The sequence below is a fragment of the Solanum dulcamara genome, chromosome 7 (genome assembly GCF_947179165.1).
Source record: "Solanum dulcamara chromosome 7, daSolDulc1.2, whole genome shotgun sequence".
NCBI lineage: Eukaryota > Viridiplantae > Streptophyta > Magnoliopsida > Solanales > Solanaceae > Solanum > Solanum dulcamara.
The window spans coordinates 2,195,808-2,218,799 of NC_077243.1; the positions used below are offsets into that span (position 1 = coordinate 2,195,808).

General features: G+C 35.5%; 5 protein-coding genes across 7 annotated transcripts; 4 read left to right on the forward strand and 1 right to left on the reverse strand.

The window, feature by feature from the left end:
• Positions 1-14: 14 nt before the first annotated feature.
• Positions 15-4,140, forward strand: LOC129895012 (uncharacterized). 2 transcript variants are annotated; one of them, XM_055970634.1, is made up of 9 exons: positions 15-194; positions 542-623; positions 1,657-1,885; positions 2,151-2,305; positions 2,406-2,451; positions 2,533-2,624; positions 2,726-2,822; positions 3,439-3,495; positions 3,737-4,140. In XM_055970634.1, the coding sequence occupies exons 1-9, from the start codon at positions 158-160 to the stop codon at positions 3,845-3,847; spliced, it is 906 nt and encodes a 301-aa protein (XP_055826609.1). In that variant the 5' UTR covers positions 15-157; the 3' UTR covers positions 3,848-4,140. The 2 variants fall into 2 exon arrangements, with proteins under 2 accessions (XP_055826609.1, XP_055826608.1); XM_055970633.1 differs by having other exon boundaries at positions 547-623.
• Positions 4,141-6,030: 1,890 nt separating this feature from the next.
• On the forward strand, positions 6,031-9,386 carry LOC129895140 (uncharacterized). Its single transcript, XM_055970798.1, has 4 exons — positions 6,031-6,194; positions 7,487-7,575; positions 7,742-7,839; positions 9,020-9,386. The coding sequence occupies exons 1-4, from the start codon at positions 6,185-6,187 to the stop codon at positions 9,120-9,122; spliced, it is 300 nt and encodes a 99-aa protein (XP_055826773.1). The 5' UTR covers positions 6,031-6,184; the 3' UTR covers positions 9,123-9,386.
• Positions 9,387-12,527: 3,141 nt separating this feature from the next.
• On the forward strand, positions 12,528-18,790 carry LOC129894261 (kinesin-like protein KIN-13B). Its single transcript, XM_055969869.1, has 12 exons — positions 12,528-13,016; positions 13,148-13,372; positions 14,010-14,204; positions 14,441-14,542; positions 14,910-14,987; positions 15,080-15,161; positions 16,164-16,323; positions 16,397-16,699; positions 16,795-17,013; positions 17,104-17,455; positions 17,535-17,600; positions 17,926-18,790. The coding sequence occupies exons 1-12, from the start codon at positions 12,855-12,857 to the stop codon at positions 18,100-18,102; spliced, it is 2,121 nt and encodes a 706-aa protein (XP_055825844.1). The 5' UTR covers positions 12,528-12,854; the 3' UTR covers positions 18,103-18,790.
• Positions 18,791-19,136: 346 nt separating this feature from the next.
• Positions 19,137-22,992, forward strand: LOC129895225 (putative Peroxidase 48). Of its 2 annotated transcripts, XM_055970907.1 has the most exons (5): positions 19,137-19,767; positions 20,364-20,552; positions 20,637-20,802; positions 20,900-21,424; positions 22,774-22,992. In XM_055970907.1, the coding sequence occupies exons 1-4, from the start codon at positions 19,378-19,380 to the stop codon at positions 21,409-21,411; spliced, it is 1,257 nt and encodes a 418-aa protein (XP_055826882.1). In that variant the 5' UTR covers positions 19,137-19,377; the 3' UTR covers positions 21,412-21,424; positions 22,774-22,992. The 2 variants fall into 2 exon arrangements, with proteins under 2 accessions (XP_055826882.1, XP_055826881.1); XM_055970906.1 differs by lacking the exon at positions 22,774-22,992 and having other exon boundaries at positions 19,138-19,767; positions 20,900-21,606.
• On the reverse strand, positions 21,730-22,811 carry LOC129895226 (uncharacterized). Its single transcript, XM_055970908.1, has one exon. It carries the CDS (start codon positions 22,538-22,540, stop codon positions 21,851-21,853), a length of 690 nt encoding a protein of 229 aa, XP_055826883.1. The 5' UTR covers positions 22,541-22,811; the 3' UTR covers positions 21,730-21,850.

A 22,992-nucleotide genomic window follows, 5' to 3' on the forward strand; every position in this document is an offset into this window, starting at 1 on the left:
AATAGAAAAGCCATTGCCGACTGTCGTTGAGAATGAAAATTAGCCGAGAGAACACAATGGAAATTTCATCTGATTCCAGTAGAATAGACGAAGAGTATCGGTCGCTTCCTCCTCTCTATTTCATTTTGACATTAATTTGGTTCTTCTCCGTCTGTTTATGGACTTTCAACATTTGCAAAAACCGCCATTTTCAGGTCTATTTCCTTTTCTCTTTCTGCTCTTTTTTCCCCCTTTCTAGTATCGATTTTATAGAGAACCAGTAATTTGATGCATCTAGTTGCTTAATACACATTTACTGATCAATACTTTTAGCTTTAATTTTGCCCCGTGTTATTATGAAAGTTTGGTATTATAATTAGCTCGTTTATAGAGTTTTTATTTATCGTCGTTAATCAATTTCTCTGCGTTGTGCGTTTGGAAGACCTTTTTTATGCAAATAATTTTTTAGTTGTTTTTCTAATTTTGTATCGTATTCCCGATTTATCCTTTACTGTCGAACTATTAAAGTAATTTGTTTAATTTTGTTGTTTATGTGCACTAGAACAGACGAACAGATTGCAATGGACGCTGACTACTGTTCCACTGATCAAAACTCTGCAACTTACCCTATCTTTCCTCTTTTGGTAAGGCATTTTTGACATTTTTATTATTTTAGGGATAAAGTGAAGTTTTCCTCCAAATTTGACTGGTTGATGCAAATTTATGAAAGTGTGTTTGTTATGGAAACATTTTGTTTGAGAAAACAAGTTTAGTACAAATAAGGAAAATGACTTGTCCAGTGGAAGTAAGAAAAATAAGGTCCACAAACGTTGATTGTGTTCTCATCACTATCCAATACACCTCATATTCAACCCCACTCCCATAGCCACCATCGCCCACCTCCTACCCACCTCCACGTCCCATAATTATTTGTTTACACTATATATAAGTGAAAAGACTCAAATATGCCATTGAACTTTCAGAAAAAGCTTATTTATGCCATTAGTTAAAAGTTTGGAGAAGTTGAGGTGATTTCGTAAAAAATTGGAGAAGTTGAAAATTTATAGTTCTCGGTGTTCTTCATGTGTTCTTGGTGATCTCGAAGAAGGAGGAGCAAAAAGAGTTGATTTGATCCAAAACTCCAAATGAAAAGTGTTAAAAGTTGTTTGGGTGGTTTTGCAAATGTTGAAAGTCCATAAACAGATTTTTTTCTCATTAATAGATGAACCTTTTCTCAAACGGCAATGACATAGATGAGCCAAACTTTTAATGGATGACATAAATGAGCCTTTTCTGAATGTTCGATAGCATATTTGAGCCTTTTTCCTATATATAAATGCTTTTAGGACAATTTTTTTTTGCTTATGTACTGAACTCAAGAAAATAAATAAGAAGCTCACTTATTTTCCTGAAAAGCATTTTCTAACAAGATATTTTCCATAAAAAACATTTTCATTGATACCAAACACACCCAATTTGTCAATCCGTTCTCCACTTCAATTTGATTACCTAACCATGGCCTGCTCTGCCTAAGGTTTTTAGATTTCAGACAATAGTTTCTGTGCTCTATTTCTTGAAGGAAACAACCAGAGTGAATATATTCACTCTGAAGTTAAACTAGCTCATTGGAATGCTCTATTTTTTCTTATTGTTTTTCTATTTGATGTTGCCTTGCAGGTATTCATGCTTTTATCATCATATATGCTCTCTGTGGATATCATTTGGTGTCTACGTTACCGGAATTCTGTTCCAAACAGTAACTTTTGTTTCATTCTTACTCATTTCTAATGGATACTGCATCACGTGTGAGCGTCTTTCAATACAAGAGCGCCGCATCACAGCTGCTCTTGGATGTATTTCCTACTTGACTCATGTCGGCTACAGAGCTTCTGTGCCTTATTTCTCTGTGAGTTCACTCAACATTGCCTATTGCATTATCCTTATGTGGAGTAATTTTTTTTTCGCACAATGAATTAGTGGTGCAACATTGCCTACCGTATTATTGTTCTGTTTAGTTTTCTTTGTTAGACCATTAATTAGTTGTGCAGTACTGCCTACTGCATTTTTGTTTTATTGTAATTTATTTTTCACACTAGGAATTAGCTCTGTAGCATTGCCTACTTTATTGTTTTCACACACGATATGAATTTTCTGTTATGTATGTAATACAGGTACTCCTCACAGTTGGCTATTTCATTTCATTTTATGTAATATTCAAGCACATATCGCAGAACTTGATAGTTCTGCAAGAACAGTTGACCTTTATAGAGGATGAGGAAATCCCTGCAATGCATGAAGCAATCTACACAAAGTATACAATGCTCAAGTATGCAATATTCACTAATTTTAATGTGGTATCCTTTACTTCTGGACTCAGTGTTTCATGAAATATTGGGTTTTAACTCTTCATCTCTGTGATTGTCCAGAAAATTTCAAAATGCAATGCATATGATGGCTGTGGCAGAACTGGCGGTATTGACACCCACCTTTATTTGTTCTTAGTAGTCAGTTTTACTGTAAAATCTTGTGATAATCAGATATTTTAATTTTCAGATTCTCATAAACGTCGACAATTCAATAGGTAACTACTGGCTTCGATTGTTGGTTCGAGAATGGGCACAGTTTTGTATATTCTCTTACATTGGGTAAGTGAAAATCTCAACAAGTTTTCTGGTTTATTTCAGTATAAATTGATTCCTTATCAACTTGTAATCTGAGAATATCATTAATCTTTTATTTACCTCAGGTGGATCTTCAGGTCAAAAGACTTAGCACCCCGCTTCTCTGTTATGCCTGTAATAAAGTCTATCGAGGAGAGAATGATACCTCCTATTTATAGCATTGTAAGTGTCCTTTGATACCAGAATTCTAATTGCCTTGCTTAGAGTTGACTGATCTTGGTGAATATTGTCTATCTTTTGTCTAAGGTCTGATATTAGCAAAAAAAATGGAAGCGGAAGATCATCATCTCCTTGTTTGACAAGAGCAAGGGAGATAAAAGAGAAACTTGATCAGTACATAATGATTTCTGAATAGTCAAATATGATAAAGAAGAAACTTTTAAACGATGTTCTTTCTTTTCCCAATTCCTCACATATTCTCCCCACAAGACCTTAGCCAGATCTTTATTTGAAACCTTACCCCTGCCAACTACTGTCAGCAATGAATAGCTACATATAGAATAAATATGTGTTGCCTTAGTCCCCCTCTCCATTTTTCAGTATAAATTCTTTCTGTGCAGTTCAGTCTCTTCTGAACAATTAACATTTTGTAATTTCCATAGCTGCTTGTGGTTGACTATTTGATTTTAATTAGTAGCATCATGAGTTAAAGAAACTTTAAGGTAGGTATATGGTTTGTGTTGGAGCTGGACTCAGGAGTATTATCTCATAGTATCGACTTGTACATATACTGTTGTATGAATCCCCAAACCTCTAATCTTCAGTTGTGATACTGCAGGAAATGGATGCAGCTACTTTTAAAGACTTCAGTAGTCATGGATGGCATATAGGGGTGGTGAGTGTTCATTCACGAGAGTCGTTCTCGAGTTCCCCCCACCTCACATCAGTCTTCATGTCTTCATTACTTCTTCTTGGTGTTATTGTTATTAACTAACTGCCAATTAGAACTTGATTCGAGTTTCCTACACAAATGTTTCTAGGCAGAACGGTTTATAATCTTTATATTTGTCACGATTATTTTTGTTTTAACTGATGATATTTGATATGTGAACTGAAACCGGATTCTGATCTTGCAGCCAACTTCACCCAAGAAAGGAAGCTTAAAGAATTCAGTTTTAGTGGTAGTTCAACACCCACATGTGTGTAGATTGACACCACCTGGTACTCATTCTCAGACTGTAGCTTAGCTACTTATGCTGCAGATGTAAATTATTCATTTGTTGCCAATCGCAACAGAAGCCAGTTTCAGGACATACCGCAGATCAACATCCATCTACTTATAGGGAAGGAGGATTATAATCAGCATTTTCTGTAAATCTTTGTACACATTTCTTCTGAGGAAACCTCAGAGGTTTTCCGCTGTAAACTGTACATTGTTCCCTGGATATTGTCTGCTTCAGGTGTCCATATTTCGGTGGTACAATGCTTTCGCTTTGCTGCAAATACACCGTCTCGGTGTTCCTCTTTGTTTGCAGCTTAATAGTTCCTTATTTTCACTACTGATATTATAGTTTCTATGAAGAAACAAAGAAAGAAAATTGACTGATTCAAATACTGAATATTCCTCGAGTGTGTAGACTGTAGACCGCGAAGCGTTGGGATGTATTCCCAATCATTTGACCATCAGGCAAGATTCTGCAGTGTACCTTGGAAACACCTTAATGCAAGATCATGTGGTTTGGAAATCTTTAAGATAAAAGTTGAGTGCTTATTTTGCAGAACTTTTCAAACAAACAAAACATAACAGAGCCTGCAGAGACTATTTTTTTAAAAAAAAAAATCAAACAAATAACACCTAGTTTTTGAATTAGCTTTTTAAATTGGGAAATTTTCAGATATGACAAACCTTTTAAAGCATAATTACTCCATATGGATATAGTTTCCATAATTACTTATAATGGCAAACATAAATTTTGTCATTATACAAAAGTTGTAGCGAATTATACAATCACTATACCCATGAATTATTTGTCTACCGAAATATATAAACACTGATATACATATGTATTTGTATATCTGCCAAGCGAGATTGAGAGAGAGGAGGAGAGAGGCGAGCGATAGGCGAATTGTATAAAAATATATATATATGTAACTGGTATTCATATGTATTTGTATATCCGGCAAGCGAGATTGAGAGAGAGAAGGAGAGAGGAGAGTGAGATCGAGAGAGGAAGGAGAGAGGCGAGTGAGATCTAGATAGAGAGGAGAGAGGTGAATTGTATATATATATCTATCAAATTGTATATATGTATTTGTCAGAAAAAATGTATAATGATAATTGATATACATATATATTGTATATCTGGCAGCGAGATTTGCCATACTGAGTAAATATGTTTGCTGCGACCCTTTATTATTTTAAACTATACTCATATCTAGGGTTGTACAGGGCAAACCGATAAACCGCACCAAACCGACAAACCGAATCAAACCGGAAAAAAAACCCGACTAGTGGTTTGGTTTGACTTGGTTTGGTGTTTGGAAAAAAAACCCGACCATTATAGGGTTGGTTTGGTTTTAACTAAAAAAAGTCAAACCGAACCCAAACCGACCCGATTATAGATATACTACTTTTAAATTATGTTATACATATAAATATAAATTATGTTATACATAAAAATATTTATTAAAATATAATTTATAAATATTTTTTAAAAATTTTTCATAATTTTTGTTTTCTTTCTTACATTTAGATTTGGACTTGAGAAGCTCATCTAAATAATATACAAAAAAAGACATCTTATAAAGTTAAAACTTCAAACAGTGTTCTGCCTTATTTTTATGTTGATATTTTTATACTAGAACTCTTTTTAAGAAGCATTACTCTGTAATTTTTATTAGGTATTATGAAAAATACGACAAACTCAAAAAAAACCGAAAAAATCCGAAAACCCCGAAAAAACCCAAAAAAACTGAGAAAAATTGGCATCGAAAAACCCGACTTTTATTGGTTTGGTTTGGTTTATAGATTTTATAACCCGACACAAATGGTTTGATTTGGTTTGTAAAAAATCCGAACCAACCCGGTCCATGTACACCCCTACTCATATCGCATAATATAGTAGAAAGATTTGTCATACCGCATAATTTTTCTCTTTTAAAAATAGTTTATAACCAAAAAAAACTACAAGTCATAAGTTGGTTGTACCCAATTTTTAGTTTTTGGCTTATTTTGGTACCTTTTTTTTTGCCTAAAAGTAAGTGTTTTAAAAGTATTTTTTTTTACCTTTCCCAAGCACTAGAAAAATTAAAAAAGAGCTTAAATGCCAAAAACACTTCAAATAAGTTAATCCAAATACCCTCGAAGTTGCTTATAATTACCATTTTACCCATGTAAAATCCCTATTTAAAACCAGCCCATCTTGTTTTTCAGAAGGGTTGGGCTTCCGATCGAAGCCCAGTTAAAAATTGCTTCTATTTGTCTCGTTGGTCTTAGAAGTCCAGCCTGTATACTCCGTCGTTATCAGATTTCCGGACAAAATCACGGCGACTACTGCAAAGATACTACAATCAGCTTCTCCAGAATGAGTGCAGGTGAATTTACCCTCTAATTTCCCAGCAATTAATTCTATGCGAATTTTTCACAATTATGGAGTTTTCAGTGAAAAGATATCTTATATAAGCACAAATTTAGCTTACTATATTTTGCATTCACTTACTCAGTAAGTGATGTATCATAATTGATTCCAAACGGAGTCAGTAGTAAGTTTAGTTGGATTCTATATCAATTTTGCTTGCCTTCTCTGTCCTTTTTAGTTGCTAATATTTTGGAAAAATTAGATTTATGTAACCGGAAAAATGTTGATACGTATGCAATTACTCAGTATGAATTCATATATTAGATTGTCAATCAGTTAAGGGAAAGAGCAAAATATTTGTTTTTATGCCATTTGGAGTAGGGCTTGAAGTGTGCAAAGTAAATTGCTATGAGTTTCAGCATCATATTTTATTATTGGCAGGGTGAAAAAGCATGTTCTTCCCTTTGGTTTTCGATGGTGCATGATACCTTAATGTGGTCTTGATATTACTATGAACTGTCTTGCAACCCATTCTAAAGAAAAGTTGTATAAGTTGATCTCTAAAGTTTATGTGATATCAGCTTCTTATAAATAAACAGACATAATATGATGTACCTTAAAGAAATTCTCTTTTACAATATTGTGGGCTAGCGGTTAATGAAGTTGGAGTTGATCATGGAAGACTAGGGTTCATCCGAGTAGCAGCAAAAAAATTAGGTAATTTCTCCTCATTTGTATAAGTCAGTAGAGAGTTGCCTGGATCGTGTGTGGTGGGAGGTAATAAGTACCTAGTGGATTAGTCACGGTGTGTGCAAAATGGTCCAAACACCACTTTATAGAATCAATCCCATGGAGCTTATATTTTTAAAATCACTCTGGTAGTTGATCCTTTGTCCTCACTGTGAAACTTCCGAGTTTTCAAGTATTAATAAAGGAAAGTAGAAGCCAAGAGGATGAAATTTTGATAGGAAATTGGAACTGACACAACAGACTCTTTTTTTTCTTTTCTGGAAAGCAAAAGGTATTTCAATGCCTTATCATGATGGAAGACACAATGCAAAGCCATTTTCTATATTTCAAGACATTCTGGTGGGACAAACTAAAATAAGCCATTCGAACTAATCAAGTGGTAATATATATAAATGTTTTTTTTCTCATTTCATTTGGAATCACGAGGTTGCGTATATTTCAAAGTGACGGTTAATGAGCAGCAAGCTAAACCAGAGGGAGAATCTTTGTAGTCCTATTTGTATTTGTTTCCTTATTCTTTACTCTTGTGTTTCAAATATTTATTTCAATTCTTTGAAGGGGGAGCATTTGGTGGAAATAGAGGAGTGAGACCGGTTCCACCAGAGAAAGGAGTTTTCCCGTTGGATCACATGCATTTATGTGACCTGGTAGAGTCCTTTCAAAATTCTCATAGTTAATTTGTTTTAGTGATGCCTTCTGTGTGTCACTTCTATTTTAATTGAGAAAAATGGAATTTTGTTGTGATAGAGCATATGTTTTCCGTGGTACATTCAGTTTCTTTACTTATTTTGTTTTCTCGTTGGTTCATTTTAGGAGAAGAAGGAATACCTCAGTTGTCTTAAATCTGCTGGGCATAAATCCGAGGAGTGTAGACATCTCTCTAGAAAGTACCTGGAGTGCCGAATGGAGAAGTAAGTTCATTTCTTTGGTTTGGAAACTTGCTACACTACTTAGTGGGCGTTTGGATTTGCTTACTTAAAATAGCTTTTGTTTTTTAAGCTCTTTTTTTAGTTTTGAAAAAACAACACTTTTTTAGGCTGAAAAAATACAAAAAAAAAAAGAAGCCAAAAGTTGGGTGTTCCCAACTTATAACTTTTACCTTTTAGCTTCTAAGACAATTAAAAAAAGCCAACACAACTTAATGTAGTCATCAAAGGTCTCTCACTTGCTTTTTTCACTGCTCTATAAAGTGTTCGAGTTTGTATAACTTCTATTTAGCAAGTTTATAAATTCATCTTCTATATCCTCAAATATATGCAAATTATGCCTCGGAATGCATCCGAAAGAGTGCTTCCCTAAATTTTGTCCACTGGAGCAAAAGGTGAAAAGTTTCCTAATGTAGAACATGATCAATCATGGTGAAAAGTTTCCTAATGTAAAACATGATCAATCATCTTAGGCGATCGTGTCTCAACAGTCAATTAATATGGTTATGCTCCCAGCAGAGGATGATGACACATTAGTTGGAATCAGGACACTTGTTTCTCTTTCATATTACTTCACAGTGCAACTTCAATTTTTTTCAATCCGAATTTACTGAAAAGAAATCTTCTATTTGGTGTCTTTTATGAGTTATGCGATGCATATCTTCATAAGAAATGAACAATGCAATTTTGGTGCTCGTTGATTTTGAATTTGTTGCTAGTCATCTGATGCATGTGAGAGTTTAATTTGGACCTATTGCTCTTTACATAAGTAGCAGTGTTCTGAGTATTGTTTTCAATGTATACCAGCAGTAGATGCTCAATTTGAAGGGAAGAGTTCCTCCTTAAACTATAGGAATATAGAAAGAGTTCAAGGATAATTTCCCATATAGTTGAAGAAAAGATTGCAGGAAGTGCAAAACCTTGATATTCTGAACACGTGGAAGTCTGAAATAACTTCTCTCTTTTTCCTTTGAAACAACACGAGGCTTTGTTGCACGTTTAAACACATGCTGATGGTTTTTAGCGAGATGGTTTGACTAAAATATGCCCTTTTTAGGTCCTCTGTGTTATGTAATCTATCTTTATGCTAATAAACAACAATTATTCGTCATAGTATAAAATTTTAGACGGCAAACAAATGATTGTTTCATTAGCGCAATTGCAGGAATTTGATGGCAAAGCAAGACATGTCAGAACTTGGCTTTGGCAAGAATGTTGACACCGGAACTAAATCAGAAGAAAAGACAGAACAGACAAAAGTGAAATGAAGAGTGAGTTACTTGTTTAGTATTTTTTTAATAGTCTGGCTGTAAAACACGCAGGCTGACAATAGTTGCATCTCCACAATTTCTGTTAGTTCTACGTGGAGGCGCACAACCCTTTTGTAGCATTTTTATTTCTTTCTTCTCCTGGATCCTCTCTGAGCTGTAGTAAAAAATTGTATAGCGAGAGGGGGGAGCATCACGAGAGGAAACTGAGGACAAACACCGAGTTTACAATGTTATAAAAAAGGGAATAATCTTGTCTGAAAATTGATATAATTCAGAGCAATGTGTAAATGTCATTATTTTCTTTTCACACGAATGCAATTTATTGTAGATATGAGTGCTTAATCACTATTAGGGGTGTGCATGGATCGGGTTGGTTCGAATTTTTTACAAATTAAATCAAATCATTTGTGTTGGGTTATTAAATTTATAAACCAAACCAAATCAATAAAAGTCGGGTTTTTCGATATCAATTTTTCTCGGGTTTTTCGTAGTATCTAATAAAAAACACAGAGCAGTGTTTCTTAAAAAGAGTTCTAGTACAAAATATCAACATATAAGATGGATGCAGAACACTGTTTGGAGTTTTAACTTTATAAGATGAGTTTTTTTTGTATATTATTTAGATGGGTTTCTCAAGTCCAAATCTAAATGTAAGAAAGAAAATAAAAATTATGAAAAATTTTAAAAAAATATTTATAAATTACATTTTAATAAATATTTTTATGTATAACATAATTTTAAAGTAGTATATCTATAATCGGATCGGTTTGGGTTCGGTTTGACTTTTTTTAGTTAAAACTAAACCAACCCTATAATAGTCGGGTTTTTTTTTCAAACACCAAATCAAGTCAAACCAAACCACTAGTCAAATTTTTTTTCGATTTGATTCGATTTATCGATTTAATGCGATTTATCGATTTGCGCTATACAATCCTAATCGACCTTCAGCAGAATGCCAACCTTTTGGACTTCATTTACAATCCGTATAATAAAATTGCTATTTCCAACAGTAGGTATTGCTGACGAAAAATAAAAATCAGTTTGGTGTGATTTTGAACTTCTTTTCAAGTTAGTTGAAAAGACTGGATATAGAGATCGAGACACCTTGTCGGCATTAGACCAAATCCCGCGCCTCATATTTTGTATTTCAAAAACTTTATGATACTCGATTGTGACTGATGTAATGGAATTTGCATATTAACCAGAATTAATTACTCCATCAATTTTAATTTACTTGTCTTGTTTTGACTATTCAATTTTGTGATCTAAAATTAAAAATATGCATAGAATGTATTAAAATATTCTTAATCTTGTAGTTTTAAATATGTTATTTGAAAAGTTAGAATTATAAAATTGCTAAAATAGAAAAATATATATATATTTTTAAATAAATTAAAAAATTAAAATATAACAAACAAATTGAAATCGAAAAAGCAATTACTATTAAGAATTTAAGATTGACTCGACTATATATTTAGCTTAGAGGAGAAGAAGGCTAAATCACGATCAACTTGTCAGTGCCTTACCCTCTAAAGTCTAAACATTGTGGGCCTCTTCTAAGTTACCATGAACACACCTGATTTTTCAAATAGCGTTCTTGTGTTGTGTGTGGTTATTGTCCTCTTAATTTCTTTATAGGTAGTTTAATATTTAGATCTTATTTCTTTATAAGTAGCTTAATTTAGATCTTAATTTAAAAGCTTTAATGAATTTGTGTGATACCTTTATGACAAATTTTAGATCATATAGACAGCGATGAAGTCACCTTAGGTCAGGTAAGATTGAAAAATTATACAAAGTACTAAGTACGATACGTTTAAAGAAAAAAAAATCCTATATTATGCAACTTTTAATTTAAAATAAGAAAAACACAACGGCTACGAAATGTATAATCTTAATTTTGCGAACCTCATTGTTAAGAAAATTGTGATCGCAAGGCATCAAACCCTTATCATTCTACAATCGACCAAATCATTATGCTAAAGATTGTTTTGGTATCTTAAAATGAAAAGAAACTTATTTAAAAGTATTCCTAACGAGATTATCATGAATACAAATAAAAATAATACTATGAGAATTCATCAAAAGACTTGTAGTAATATATAGTTAAATTGTGATTTAGTATCAATGTATTTGAATCGAGAAACTTTCAAAAACAGTCTCTCTGACGACTATTATCAACAATTTGTGTAATCATAAATTCTATTTTATTCATTGAAATTTGTTGACTTTGTACACCATATCCATCGTAAATAAATGATGCTATCATAGATCGGCTGAGGTATTGAAATTATTATATAAATATGATAAGAATGGAAACAACAACCACCCTAGTATCTATCTTCATGCAACTCTACCTTGGGGATTAAGTTTCACTTTAACTGGTAGATGAGCAGATTCTGGGATAATTTTTTTTGTCGGAGTGGAACCTACCCTTTTGGAGTGAAGGATTGTCATCCTATAGCCAAGTATCTCGAATGTTATCATTTCGGTACGTAGGCCAAATAATACAATGAAAGCAAAAGTTTCTAGATTCATGGAGATATAAAATAACACATAAATGTCTTCTCGAGGTTGAGATATGATTTACACACAACCTATTCTTCTTAAAATCACATATAGGATTACACTGTGTATGCTTTTATTATTGTTGTGTTTTTAGTATTAATAAAAAGCATTTTGATACATTTCACCCACTTTTAATTTAATATTACAAGATTAAAAAAACTTTTTTCTTTAAAGTTTGTATAAATTAAACCTGACAAACAAATTAAAATAAATAAATAAAAAAATTCAAAAAATAAAACTAAGATATAAACGGTGACCTAGAAAAAGGATATCTAATTAAAATTAAATTTTGTGGCATGGAACATTCCATTGAATACTAAATCCTTCTATCTATTAAAAGTGCATCTAAACGGGTCCATTCCAAAACATAGACACCGTCACCTGCCATTTTGATTTTAATTACCTCCGACCACGATATTCGCACGTTTAATTATTTGAAATCTATCGTTGATATTTTCCACGTGTTCCAATCTAATCACCACTCCGAACATGTACGAAAATTTGAATACAAGTCAAAGGCGGGTTCAGAATTAGGCAAAATTTAACCCATAATTAATTAAATTAAATCCATATATTAATAAACAATGTCTGGCCCAATCAATGCATAAAACGACGTAGCCCCACCACGTGAGCCGGCTTTGCTATCTTCAAAATTCAAAAATTAGCGGGCCCCCACCAAACCCCTCACGCACCCTAAGCCTAACCAGGCTCCTCACACGTGCCTAACCTTCCTCACACGTGCCAAATTCAAAAAAATCCTCTTTTGAGAATTTCTAATTAATCGGGTCCGTTCTGGTTGGTAAAAAAATAAATCAAATATATTTCTGTATCCCATCCCCTCTTCGCCTGCATCCTCTCCTTTTATCGCACTGAAAATACCTTCAGCATTACTTTTTACTGTTTGTGACGGTGAAATGAATCAGAACAGTTGAACTTTTTTGATGCTTTGAAAGCCCACCGAGTCTTTCATTTCATCTTTATTTCTCTCGTTCTAATACTCACTCTGAAACTAATCTGTTCATCGAATCGTTGATTTATATATAGAGAGAGAGAATAGAGAGGATTTAAGCTGATTGATTGTTCTTTGGAGGTGTGGAAATTTGTTGTTGCGGAAGAAGAAGAAGAGATTAGCTTTAATCGGAGATTGAAGTAGTGAAAAACATGAATGCAGTTGGAAGGCAAAGATCTGGAACGTCGACGGCGCATCACCAGCGGCAATACTCCGATAACTTCTTGGAGACTTCATCTAATGGAAGATGGCTTCAATCAGCTGGTCTTCAACATCTTCAAACTTCAAATAACAACATTCCTCAGGCTCCACAGGTTTCCGATTTTCCCTACATTTTTTTCTGATTTTTTTTTTGTTTTTTCGAGCTTATTGTTGCCCTAGCTCATAGATCTGATAATAAAGTGGGTTTATTCAATGTGTTTGTTTGATTTTGTTGTCGGTAAAGGGACAGGAATATGGATACTATGGTGGAGCTCAAGGTTCGAGAATGCTAAGAGGTGCACAGAGGACATACAACGGAGGAACCGATCTCTTTGCGGAGCCTTTGACGCCGCCGGGAAATCATCGACAGTCAAGCCAGAGAAGGAATGGGGACGAAGAAGTCTGTCCCAATGAGTTCAGTCCTGGACTATTAGATCTACACTCATTGGATACTGAACTTCTACCAGAGGTTTGGTTTCTTCATTTGGGCAAAATCTGCGTTCGTATTTTAAGGGGATTCGGATAAATAATTTATGCAATTGGACATCATCCTTGTTGTATCAGTGCAAGATGTGCAATTACTTTGTAAAGTTTGCTGCTTTAGTAAGTTTTTATATGATATTCGTTGGATTAGAGCTTCACATTTTACAGTGCCGCGAAATTCTTGTCCACTTATAATAAGTTTCACATGATTAGAGCTTCTTACATGTCCAATGCCTCCAAAGTTCTTGCCATTCTGCCTGTTGATTTTTCTGTTACTACACTCGCTTTGCGATTGAACTTTTTGTTGGTTTCTTTGCGTGGTGCACCTACTCCTGCATTCTCTATTTCATCTCTTACACGATGGACAGTGGCAGTTAGGCGTTAGAAACTCCACGTTGACACACTTTGGCTCTTTGAGCTACATTTGTTGTAGCATCATTTGGTCAAACACTACAACCACATATATCTGGATATCAACAATTAGATATACCTCAATTTGATCCTTGTCTCTGCCATGATAATTCACATAATATCATCTAGTTTGACTGAAATTTTGTAGTTTTATCTTTATACTTCCGATAGTTTAGTTTTCAAGTTCTCTTATCTGGAGTTTCCATATATAGATGCCTGTTGCTGGCTTGTATGATGCTCCTTCCATGCATCATTTTGCTCGAGCAAAAAGTTTTGATGACTCAGAGCAATTCCTTGCAAACAACAAGCAAACTGGTCGAGTTCGGGGCTTGCCAGAGAGTAACGTCTCTAAGAGTTTTGCTGTTGACAAAGACAAGGCCAGCAATGTTGCAAAGATCAAAGTGGTGGTATGTTTTACTCAACTTCATTGCTTCTAGTTTTGGAGTCTAGTATTCTACTTCTCAGTTTGTATAGCGCAGAATCATTCTTATTTTCTTAACGATATCCAGCATATAATACCTGTTATGCGATTTCATTATTTTTTCACTTGCACAAGATTAGTCTACTTTCTTTCATGTGTAATTTCACGTAAAGAAGTTGTTAGTACTTGTTCAAGTTTTTTCTAATGGTTATCTACTTCCAGGTGCGTAAGCGACCACTTAACAAAAAGGAATTAACGAAGAATGAAGAAGACATCATTGAAACACGTTTCAACTCTCTAGTAGTCCATGAAACTAAACTCAAGGTTTGTGGAAATGCAATTGTTTTTATCCTGTATTGGCAGCTAAATAGGCATGTTTATCCCTTCAATTTCAGTCTCGCGACAAGAATGATTATTCTAGTAATCGGCAACCTGAAAACCATTGTTATCAAACAGTTGCCCATTATTTGCCTGATGGGAATCATTTTGCTAACAAGATATCTCTTCTTGAATGCCAAAAACTTCTGCAATAAGATTACGCGAATGTGGAAATCTGATTATTTGACATGACCATTGATCTCTTTGTGTTTTGTAAATCTCCCTCCTTTGTCTTGCTGCTTAGTTTTGCCCAAGTTGGCCCTAAAACCTTTATTCTTTGAGTTTGAAGTTCTTATATCCGACTATAATACAGGTTGATTTGACTCAGTATGTTGAGAAGCATGAGTTTGTCTTTGATGCTGTGCTAAATGAGGAGGTTTCGAATGATGAGGTGATTATAAAATACATGATTCTACATCAGACCCCAAACTCCTAAGTGCATTCAGATCGTTGTTAACTTTGGTCTGCCACATGTCTCCTTAGGTATACCATGAAACAGTGGAGCCCATTGTTCCAATAATTTTCCAACGCACAAAAGCTACTTGCTTTGCATATGGGCAAACAGGTATGCTACCTACGCTTAATCAGTAATTTTTATCGTCACCATTATTTCTCTTGGCACAAGTTGTTTTGACTTCATCTACTTACTTATCCTTTTGCTTGTTCGAACTGTGAAAGATAGTGGTCTGAATGCATTTACCTATTGTTACTATTTGCTCAATTTATCAGTGTTCTCCTATCTCTATTGATGCACTTATCATATGGGGTGAGTTTCTTACACAGCACTTTTGTTAATATTGCACTTAGACCCTCTGCTTATTGATGCTAGGGATATATTCTACACCTGTAATCATTTGTGGTCTTTCTTTGTTATTGCAATGTTCAAACTCCTTTATCAATTGGTTGAAGATCAAACTTTAAAACATCAAACACCCTCTGGTGCTGTGCAGTCAGGGAGTAGGGGGATTTGGTTTACTATGAAGCTTTTGTACTCAAATTTCCTGATTGCAACAATTCCTGAAGTCCCAAGTCTTTATAAATATAACACAATCAGAGGCTTCAAATCTCAGCCCTGCAGAATGTGCAAACACTAACTTAGAAATGAGAAAAGATCATTCTACATTCAATGGTAACTGCTCATTCTCCACGGATTTAGGTCATGGCAAGTTCTAGTGTATTTTATTCATACGACTTCAACTTTTTTAGGAATCATTACAAAAAAATATTAATCAGCTGATGATGCAATTGCTGATAATAATAGCCTAAAGTTTTCAATTTTTCTTCTTGCATTATCTTCAAAATTTGTCTTCCAGTCATTTCACATGCAGTGATTTCAGTCCACTATTTCAAATGCAAGGCATATGAAACAACTGATGCCCAGTCAATTTATTCTGTCATATGCCAATATCACAGCTTCCTTGAGAGGTCTTTGACTGTGCTTTGAAGTTTGTTTTCATAATCAATCTGGTGTCAACTATCTGTGATGATCGTGCAAAGAGGCTTGGTTTTCTTACTTTTTCTAAACACAAGCTTCCTCTAAAATTCTTTTCATCTTTGGCTTATTCAGGAAGTGGCAAAACATATACCATGAAACCACTACCTCTGAGGGCATCTAGGGATCTTTTGAGGCTCATTCATCATACTTACCGGAACCAGGGGTTTCAGTTGTTTTTCAGTTTTTTTGAGATATATGGTGGAAAGCTCTTTGACTTGCTTAATGATCGGAAGTAAGTGTTTCTGCATTTTCCAACATTAAAGTGTTGTAGCTTTCCGAGGATAACTGAAACTAATTCTTTGCAGGAAACTTTGCATGAGAGAGGATGGTAAACAGCAAGTATGTATAGTTGGATTGCAAGAATACAGGGTCTCCGATGTGGAGATGATTAAGGAGCTCATTGACAGAGGAAATGCAACTAGAAGCACTGGCACCACTGGTGCCAATGAGGAATCATCCAGGTCACATGCTATTCTCCAGCTTTCTGTTAAGAGGTCAGCTGATGGTAGCGAATCTAAGCCTCCCCGTGTAATTGGGAAGCTATCCTTCATAGACCTTGCAGGAAGTGAACGTGGTGCCGATACAACTGATAATGATAAGCAAACCAGGTGTTTATCTACTAAATTACTGTTTTTCTTCATTTTTTAATAAAATTGTATTGCTAAATCTGACTACCCTATTTACCTTGTCTTCTGTTATGCAGAATTGAAGGAGCAGAGATTAATAAAAGTTTGCTGGCACTAAAGGAGTGCATTAGAGCCCTTGACAATGATCAAAACCATATTCCTTTTAGAGGCAGTAAATTAACTGAAGTGCTGAGGGACTCTTTTGTTGGAAATAGTCGTACTGTTATGATATCTTGCATCTCCCCAAATGCAGGATCTTGTGAGCATACTTTAAATACATTAAGATATGCCGACAGGTAATCATTTCTTGAATTAGATTTTGTTTCCGCGGCTGCTATTTTCTGCATTCACATAGTCTTAGCTTTGCACTTTGCTGTAAATCTCAGGGTGAAGAGTCTCTCAAAAGGGAACAACTCAAAGAAGGACGTCTCATCCTCAACATTGAATCTGAAGGAGTCGACAACATTATCTTTTTCTGCAGTTGTACCTTCTACATCAACATTTGAAGATGATACCGGTGATTCATGGCCTGAACAGACTGACAAAGATGAATATGATGAAGATTTCTATGAACAAGAGAAGCCAATGTGGAAGAAGAATGAGAAGCTTGACGTTTACACTATCTCCAATTCAGAAGATAAAATGAAGAGAGCAAATGCTCAGACAAAGTGGAAGGAGCCACCTAGAACAGAGGCAAAGTATTCTAACTCGGATGATGATCTGAATGCTCTCTTAAAGGTGAATCTATTTTGTGGAAAATTGAGAAATTTCACTTAGCCTGAGTGTGCCTCTGAATACTTTACGTTAAATTTTTCAGGATGAGGAAGACCTTGTGAATGCGCATCGGAAACAAGTGGAGGAAACAATGGACATTGTTCGAGAGGTATGTAATGAACATGACTTTGGTGGCTTATCGCATACTGTGTAGGAAGGGTGTTTGTTTGGTAAAAACAAGGCTTTACGCCTTCAGCGTAGGGAGTTGAAGTAGATATATATTCTTAAAAATGGTGATGTTACTGATTATACCTGATGTTTGTAGTTGGAAAAGAGTTTCTATAATTACTTTATGTCAGTCTTTTAATCCCGTGAGTCGTTGACAAGTACCTTTTTCCGTGGTTGCATATTTGCTTGTTACTTTGTCAGACAAGTTAATTTTGCTTTGCTAGCTGGATATTCATGGGGATTGAGAATTCTTTTTCACATTTCAGGAGATGAATCTATTAGTTGAGGCAGATCAACCAGGGAACCAGCTGGACAATTATATTTCTCGATTAAATGCAATCCTTTCACAAAAGGCTGCTGGCATTCTAGAGTTGCAGAACCAGTTAGCTCATTTTCAAAGACGTCTAAAGGAGCACAATGTTCTTGTATCTTCTGGCAACTGAAGCTCTAATTCAGTATGCATACAAAATTCAGATGTTATGCACATGTGCTTTGGGATGAGGTGTTGTAGATCCATTAATGGATGCATAGTTGTTGGTGCAGAAAACATGTGGCTTGCAAAAGTTGGAGTGGCAACATTCTCATGATAGTTTCTTCAGAAGAGTTTTTGAAGCCTTCTGTTAAGTTGCACATGAAATTTGCCATTGTTTATTCATTTTCTCGTTTGAAAAGAAGAAAAATACGATAGATGCTTTGGCATGGCTTTAAGGCTTTGTGTTGCTAAGATTATTAATTGTTGATTGATCTGCCGAGTGGAGGAGGTATTTGCTATATTTTAGGGGTCAAATTTGTTTAATCTGGTCCTGCCTACAAAGTCTATCATAGATGATAGACTGGTTGAGGCTCTGGTCAAGTCTGGTGTAATGGATTGTACAATTGCTATATTTTCATTTTAGCTGTGTGCCATGAGCCACATGCATCAACATATATCGCTACGAAATGAAGCACTTGGAATTTACTCAATTACTTGAGACAATGACTAGTATTGTGACCATTTGTATGTTGCTATTGGAGCTTCTGAACTTAAGCCAACCGTCAGATTGTGTCTTTTCTTGATCTCCTAATGTAACAGAAATTTTTAAGTATTTCTCGCAACTGTGTAATGAAATTTCTACAAGGGAATGTTTGATATCGACCTTTCTCAAAACGCCCACGGATGTGGTTTCAGAGTCAGAAATAGTCGAGAAGGATATTCATCAATATTGCCAGTTGAGTTCAAATATAGGACTAAACATTGAGATGGCAAGTGCATTTTTTCACAGTAGCTTGGACATTATGGAATTTTTTGATATATTTACACTATAAATCACAGTTTTGTTGCTAAAATATCAAAAAATAGTAATAAGAAGTTGATTGGGCACCTTATATAGTATTAATGTCCTCCTTTTGGAGACTGAAAATATTAACTACTCCTTTAGTTTACTTTTCACGTTTCATTTCATATGAGAATCAATTTGATTAATCTTGAGAGCTAAATTAAATTCCATGGGGATGGAAAAGGAAGCAATGGCAGAAATGAAAATTTGGGAAAGACAGAGGGTATTCTTGTTACCACGCCTGGTAAGAGTTGGTTACGGTGCACAGCAAGCTAGCCAGCTTCACTGACAAGTAACGAACGTACACTTCCATTATCCATATCATTCCATTCCCGCTTTTCGTTCCATGCTCAAAACTGCCATCTTCCTTTCAAAAAAATCCTCTCCAAATTTCAGATTCCCATGGATTTTACACGGAAATTGAGTTTTCTAGTGCTTTTATTGTGCGTTCTCTTCTCTTTGCAGAACCAAGACGTTGATGATATCAATGAGATGTTTGAATTCTCTTCGCGCACTGACAAATATTGCTCTCTGTCTCATGATGATTCTCAGTACTCAATCTTCGATGATCACTTGTTTCCACCTCTTCCGATGTTCGCTACCACTTCAGTAGAGAGGAGAAAGCTCCAACAACAGACTGCCTCTGTTGGTTATCTCATATACGATTACTACCAACAAACTTGCCCTCAAGCTGAGCGAATCATCCGATCAAGTGTTCGGAATCTTTTCAGAAAGAGACCACAGATTGCTCCTGCATTGTTGAGGCTTGTTTTCCACGACTGCTTTGTTGAGGTCATTTTCCTAAACATCTAATTGCATTTGCTCGTATTTTAATACATCAGTGCATTTTTTCGTTTTTGGTTATATATGTGTAAATTAGGAGGCCTGTGTTTAAGTATATTGATCAATCTTCGTAATATTGTTTGGTTGTTATCGAGAAAGTTTATTTTTGATTGTTATCGAGAAAGTTTATTAAATTAGACTTTGGTAATTCTCTCTTGTCATGACTTGGATGCTTTCTGATCGTTGATAAAACAGAGGCCTGATGAGTCCCTTTCATATAACCTGGTGTTTCAACTTTTGTTTTACGGTGTGATCTCCATTTTTTTGTTTTTTGGTTAACGTGATTACTAATTCGGGGTAGCTACTTTGTAACTTCTCAGCGTGAACTCTTCTTTTCTCGTGTTTATTTGTTACTGACTCTGCTCATAAATGATCTCTTTATTGTGAGAAATCAATTTGTTTCTCTTTTTTCCAACTCAAATAGTACAGTGAATGGCTCAAGGGCGAATCATGAATTTTTGAAGTGAGTTGTCTTGTGAAGTTCTCGTTGATGAAAACTCGGTTGATGACTCGTTGCTTTTGAATCAATCAATGCTAAATAACAGGGGTGTGATGCCTCAGTTTTACTGGACTCAGTTGAAGGAATGCATAGCGAGAAAGAATCTCCTACCAATGAATCATTGAAGGGCTACGACGTAATAGATATCGTTAAATCAGAGCTCGAAGAAGCTTGTCCTGGAGTTGTTTCCTGTGCTGATGCTGTTGTTTTGGCTGCTAGAGAAAGCATTATTTTGGTAACCCCCACCCCCTTCCTTGCCTGTCTCTCTCTCTCTCTCTCACACACACACACAACTGAAGGAATCTTCCATAAATTTCAGGTTGGTGGCCCTTTCTACCCACTGAAAACGGGAAGGAGAGACAGTGTGTCTTCTTTCGCAGAAGATGCAACTTTTGAGCTTCCTAGTCCTCAGGATGATCTTTCCAAGATCATTGAGTCATTCTCATCCAAAGGTTTCGATGAAAGGGAAACAGTAAGCCTCTTAGGTATTGTTTTTACGATAGGATTCTTCGTTTTCATTGCTTAAACACAAATGAATTCTGGTTTGTTTTGGTAGTGTTTGATTTGAATTGCTTCCAACAGGGGCTCACAGTACTGGAGTGATCCATTGCAAATTTTTCGTCAACAGGCTCTTCAACTTCAGTGGGACTAATAGCTCCGACCCTTCTATGGACTCGGAATTTTTGAGTCTCTTGAGGTCAAAATGCAACACCAATCAGACCACTTTGATGTCACCAACATCAAAATCATTATCCCCTTCCCAACTAATTTCAACATCACTTTCACCATCATCTATTATCCATAAATTGTCATCTGCCCTGGTAGAGGAGCCAGCAATAAAGATGGACTTTGAGGGACCAGGAGAGAGTTTTGGTACACTGTATTACCGCAGTCTTCTACAAGGCAGGGGAATACTCTATGTGGATCAGCAGCTGACGGCAGGGGAAGAAACTAAAACCTGGGTCCAAGCTTATGCTTCAGATGTGTCTTTGTTTCACAAGGATTTTGGTTTGACAATGATGAAGCTTTCCAACTTGGGAGTCCTGACTGCACCAATGGGACAGATCCGCAAAGATTGCCGGAAAGTTTCCTGATAAAAGCTCAATGGTTTGGTCACTTGCTAAGCCTATTGCAATTTTTGTTTTTGGTCCCTTAGCTCCACTTTCTCATTTCTTGAAATTCTGTGATATCATTGTGCTTAGCAGTACAAGTGTTCTGGTTTTGTTTGTGAGAAATAGGCCAAAAATACGTAAATCTAGTAAAATTATTTCTCTTATGGCACTTTTAAACAGTTGGTCAGGTTGACTCTTAAAGAAATCACAATCCAGCCAAAATATATATCTACCGAGTAGATTATACTCTGAATCTCATTGTATTACACAACCAAAATAGTAAAGAAATACACACAATCCTTGATCTTTTAATTCATATTATCTGAAAAACAAGTAGCAAACAGGAACAGAAGTAAAAAAGATGGGAATCGCACCGCTACTCACAATCTTATAGGCACACGCAAACCATACTTGTTTGTTTCTAGAGCTTGAGAGGACCAAGTCTTCGCATTGAACTGTTGACACTGGCTGATGGTTTTCGAATCGAGAACTCAGTGTACATGTCCATGAAAAATCGGTCAACAATGTCAACATAAACTGGGCTGTTTAGCAGAGTGTAGCATTGGAGCACTTCTTCTATATCTAGCACGTGATCAATATCTTCTCCTTCCACCATTTCCAATTCCTCCATTTTCTGCAGTAAAGTGAGACTCCCTTTACTTGTGCTTCGTGTTAAGACCTCTTGCCCTTTCTTCTCATCTTCCTTCCTCCTTTCTCTTTCTATGTCTTCCATACCAAACCGCACAGCAAGTTTCCTCTGGCTTTCGCTATAATCTCCTTCAGCCATACCTTGAAATTTCCTTGCATTTTTGGAAGTTATCTTTCTCGCTGGAATATCATTGTGATCAGGTTGATGCCATTGTTGATAGTAGTCCTTGTACAAGTCATCCAACTCCTTAACAGTAGTCTTTGCGATTCTTTTGCTGCCTGAAAATCGTTTGCTGACTGAGAAAAAGGGATTGAAGTGACGAGCAGCTTTAGGTAGCTTGTGGTGACCTCCAAAGAGAAATGACTTGAGATTATGAGGAGTTTTCTGAAGGAAATTTTTAGTCTTTTGGATGGTTTTCTTAAGCAGCATTTGTGGCTCTATCTTGTTGTACAACTCGTCCATCTGATTTTTCTATCTGCGCAGCAAAAGATTCTGCTATTAGCTTGGCTTCTTTGATCTAATACTTTCAAATAGTTTAAGATGGGACAGACACAGCTGATTTGCTCCTTCTTAGTTGAAGACAAAAAGCAAAAAGGGCATGAAATGCAAGGGACACTTTCTTGCATTAGTTGTTCCTCCAGATATATTTTTCCGTTTCCATTATATTCATTAATCTGACCCTACCCTCTGTGCAGAAAATTTGCAAGTGAGGAAGGTATAAAGAGTAGAAAAGTTAAAAGCTAATTGTTGTTTGGAGGGAATCAATGATCAGAACGTTTTGAGGGCTCAGAATTGATGATTCTGTCCACCACCTATCAGAAGGAGGATATTTAAAGCTTAGGCTGAAGTTGAGTATTCACTCCATTTAGTATTACTTTGTCTCGATTGACTTGACACACCTCTTGAGTAAATTT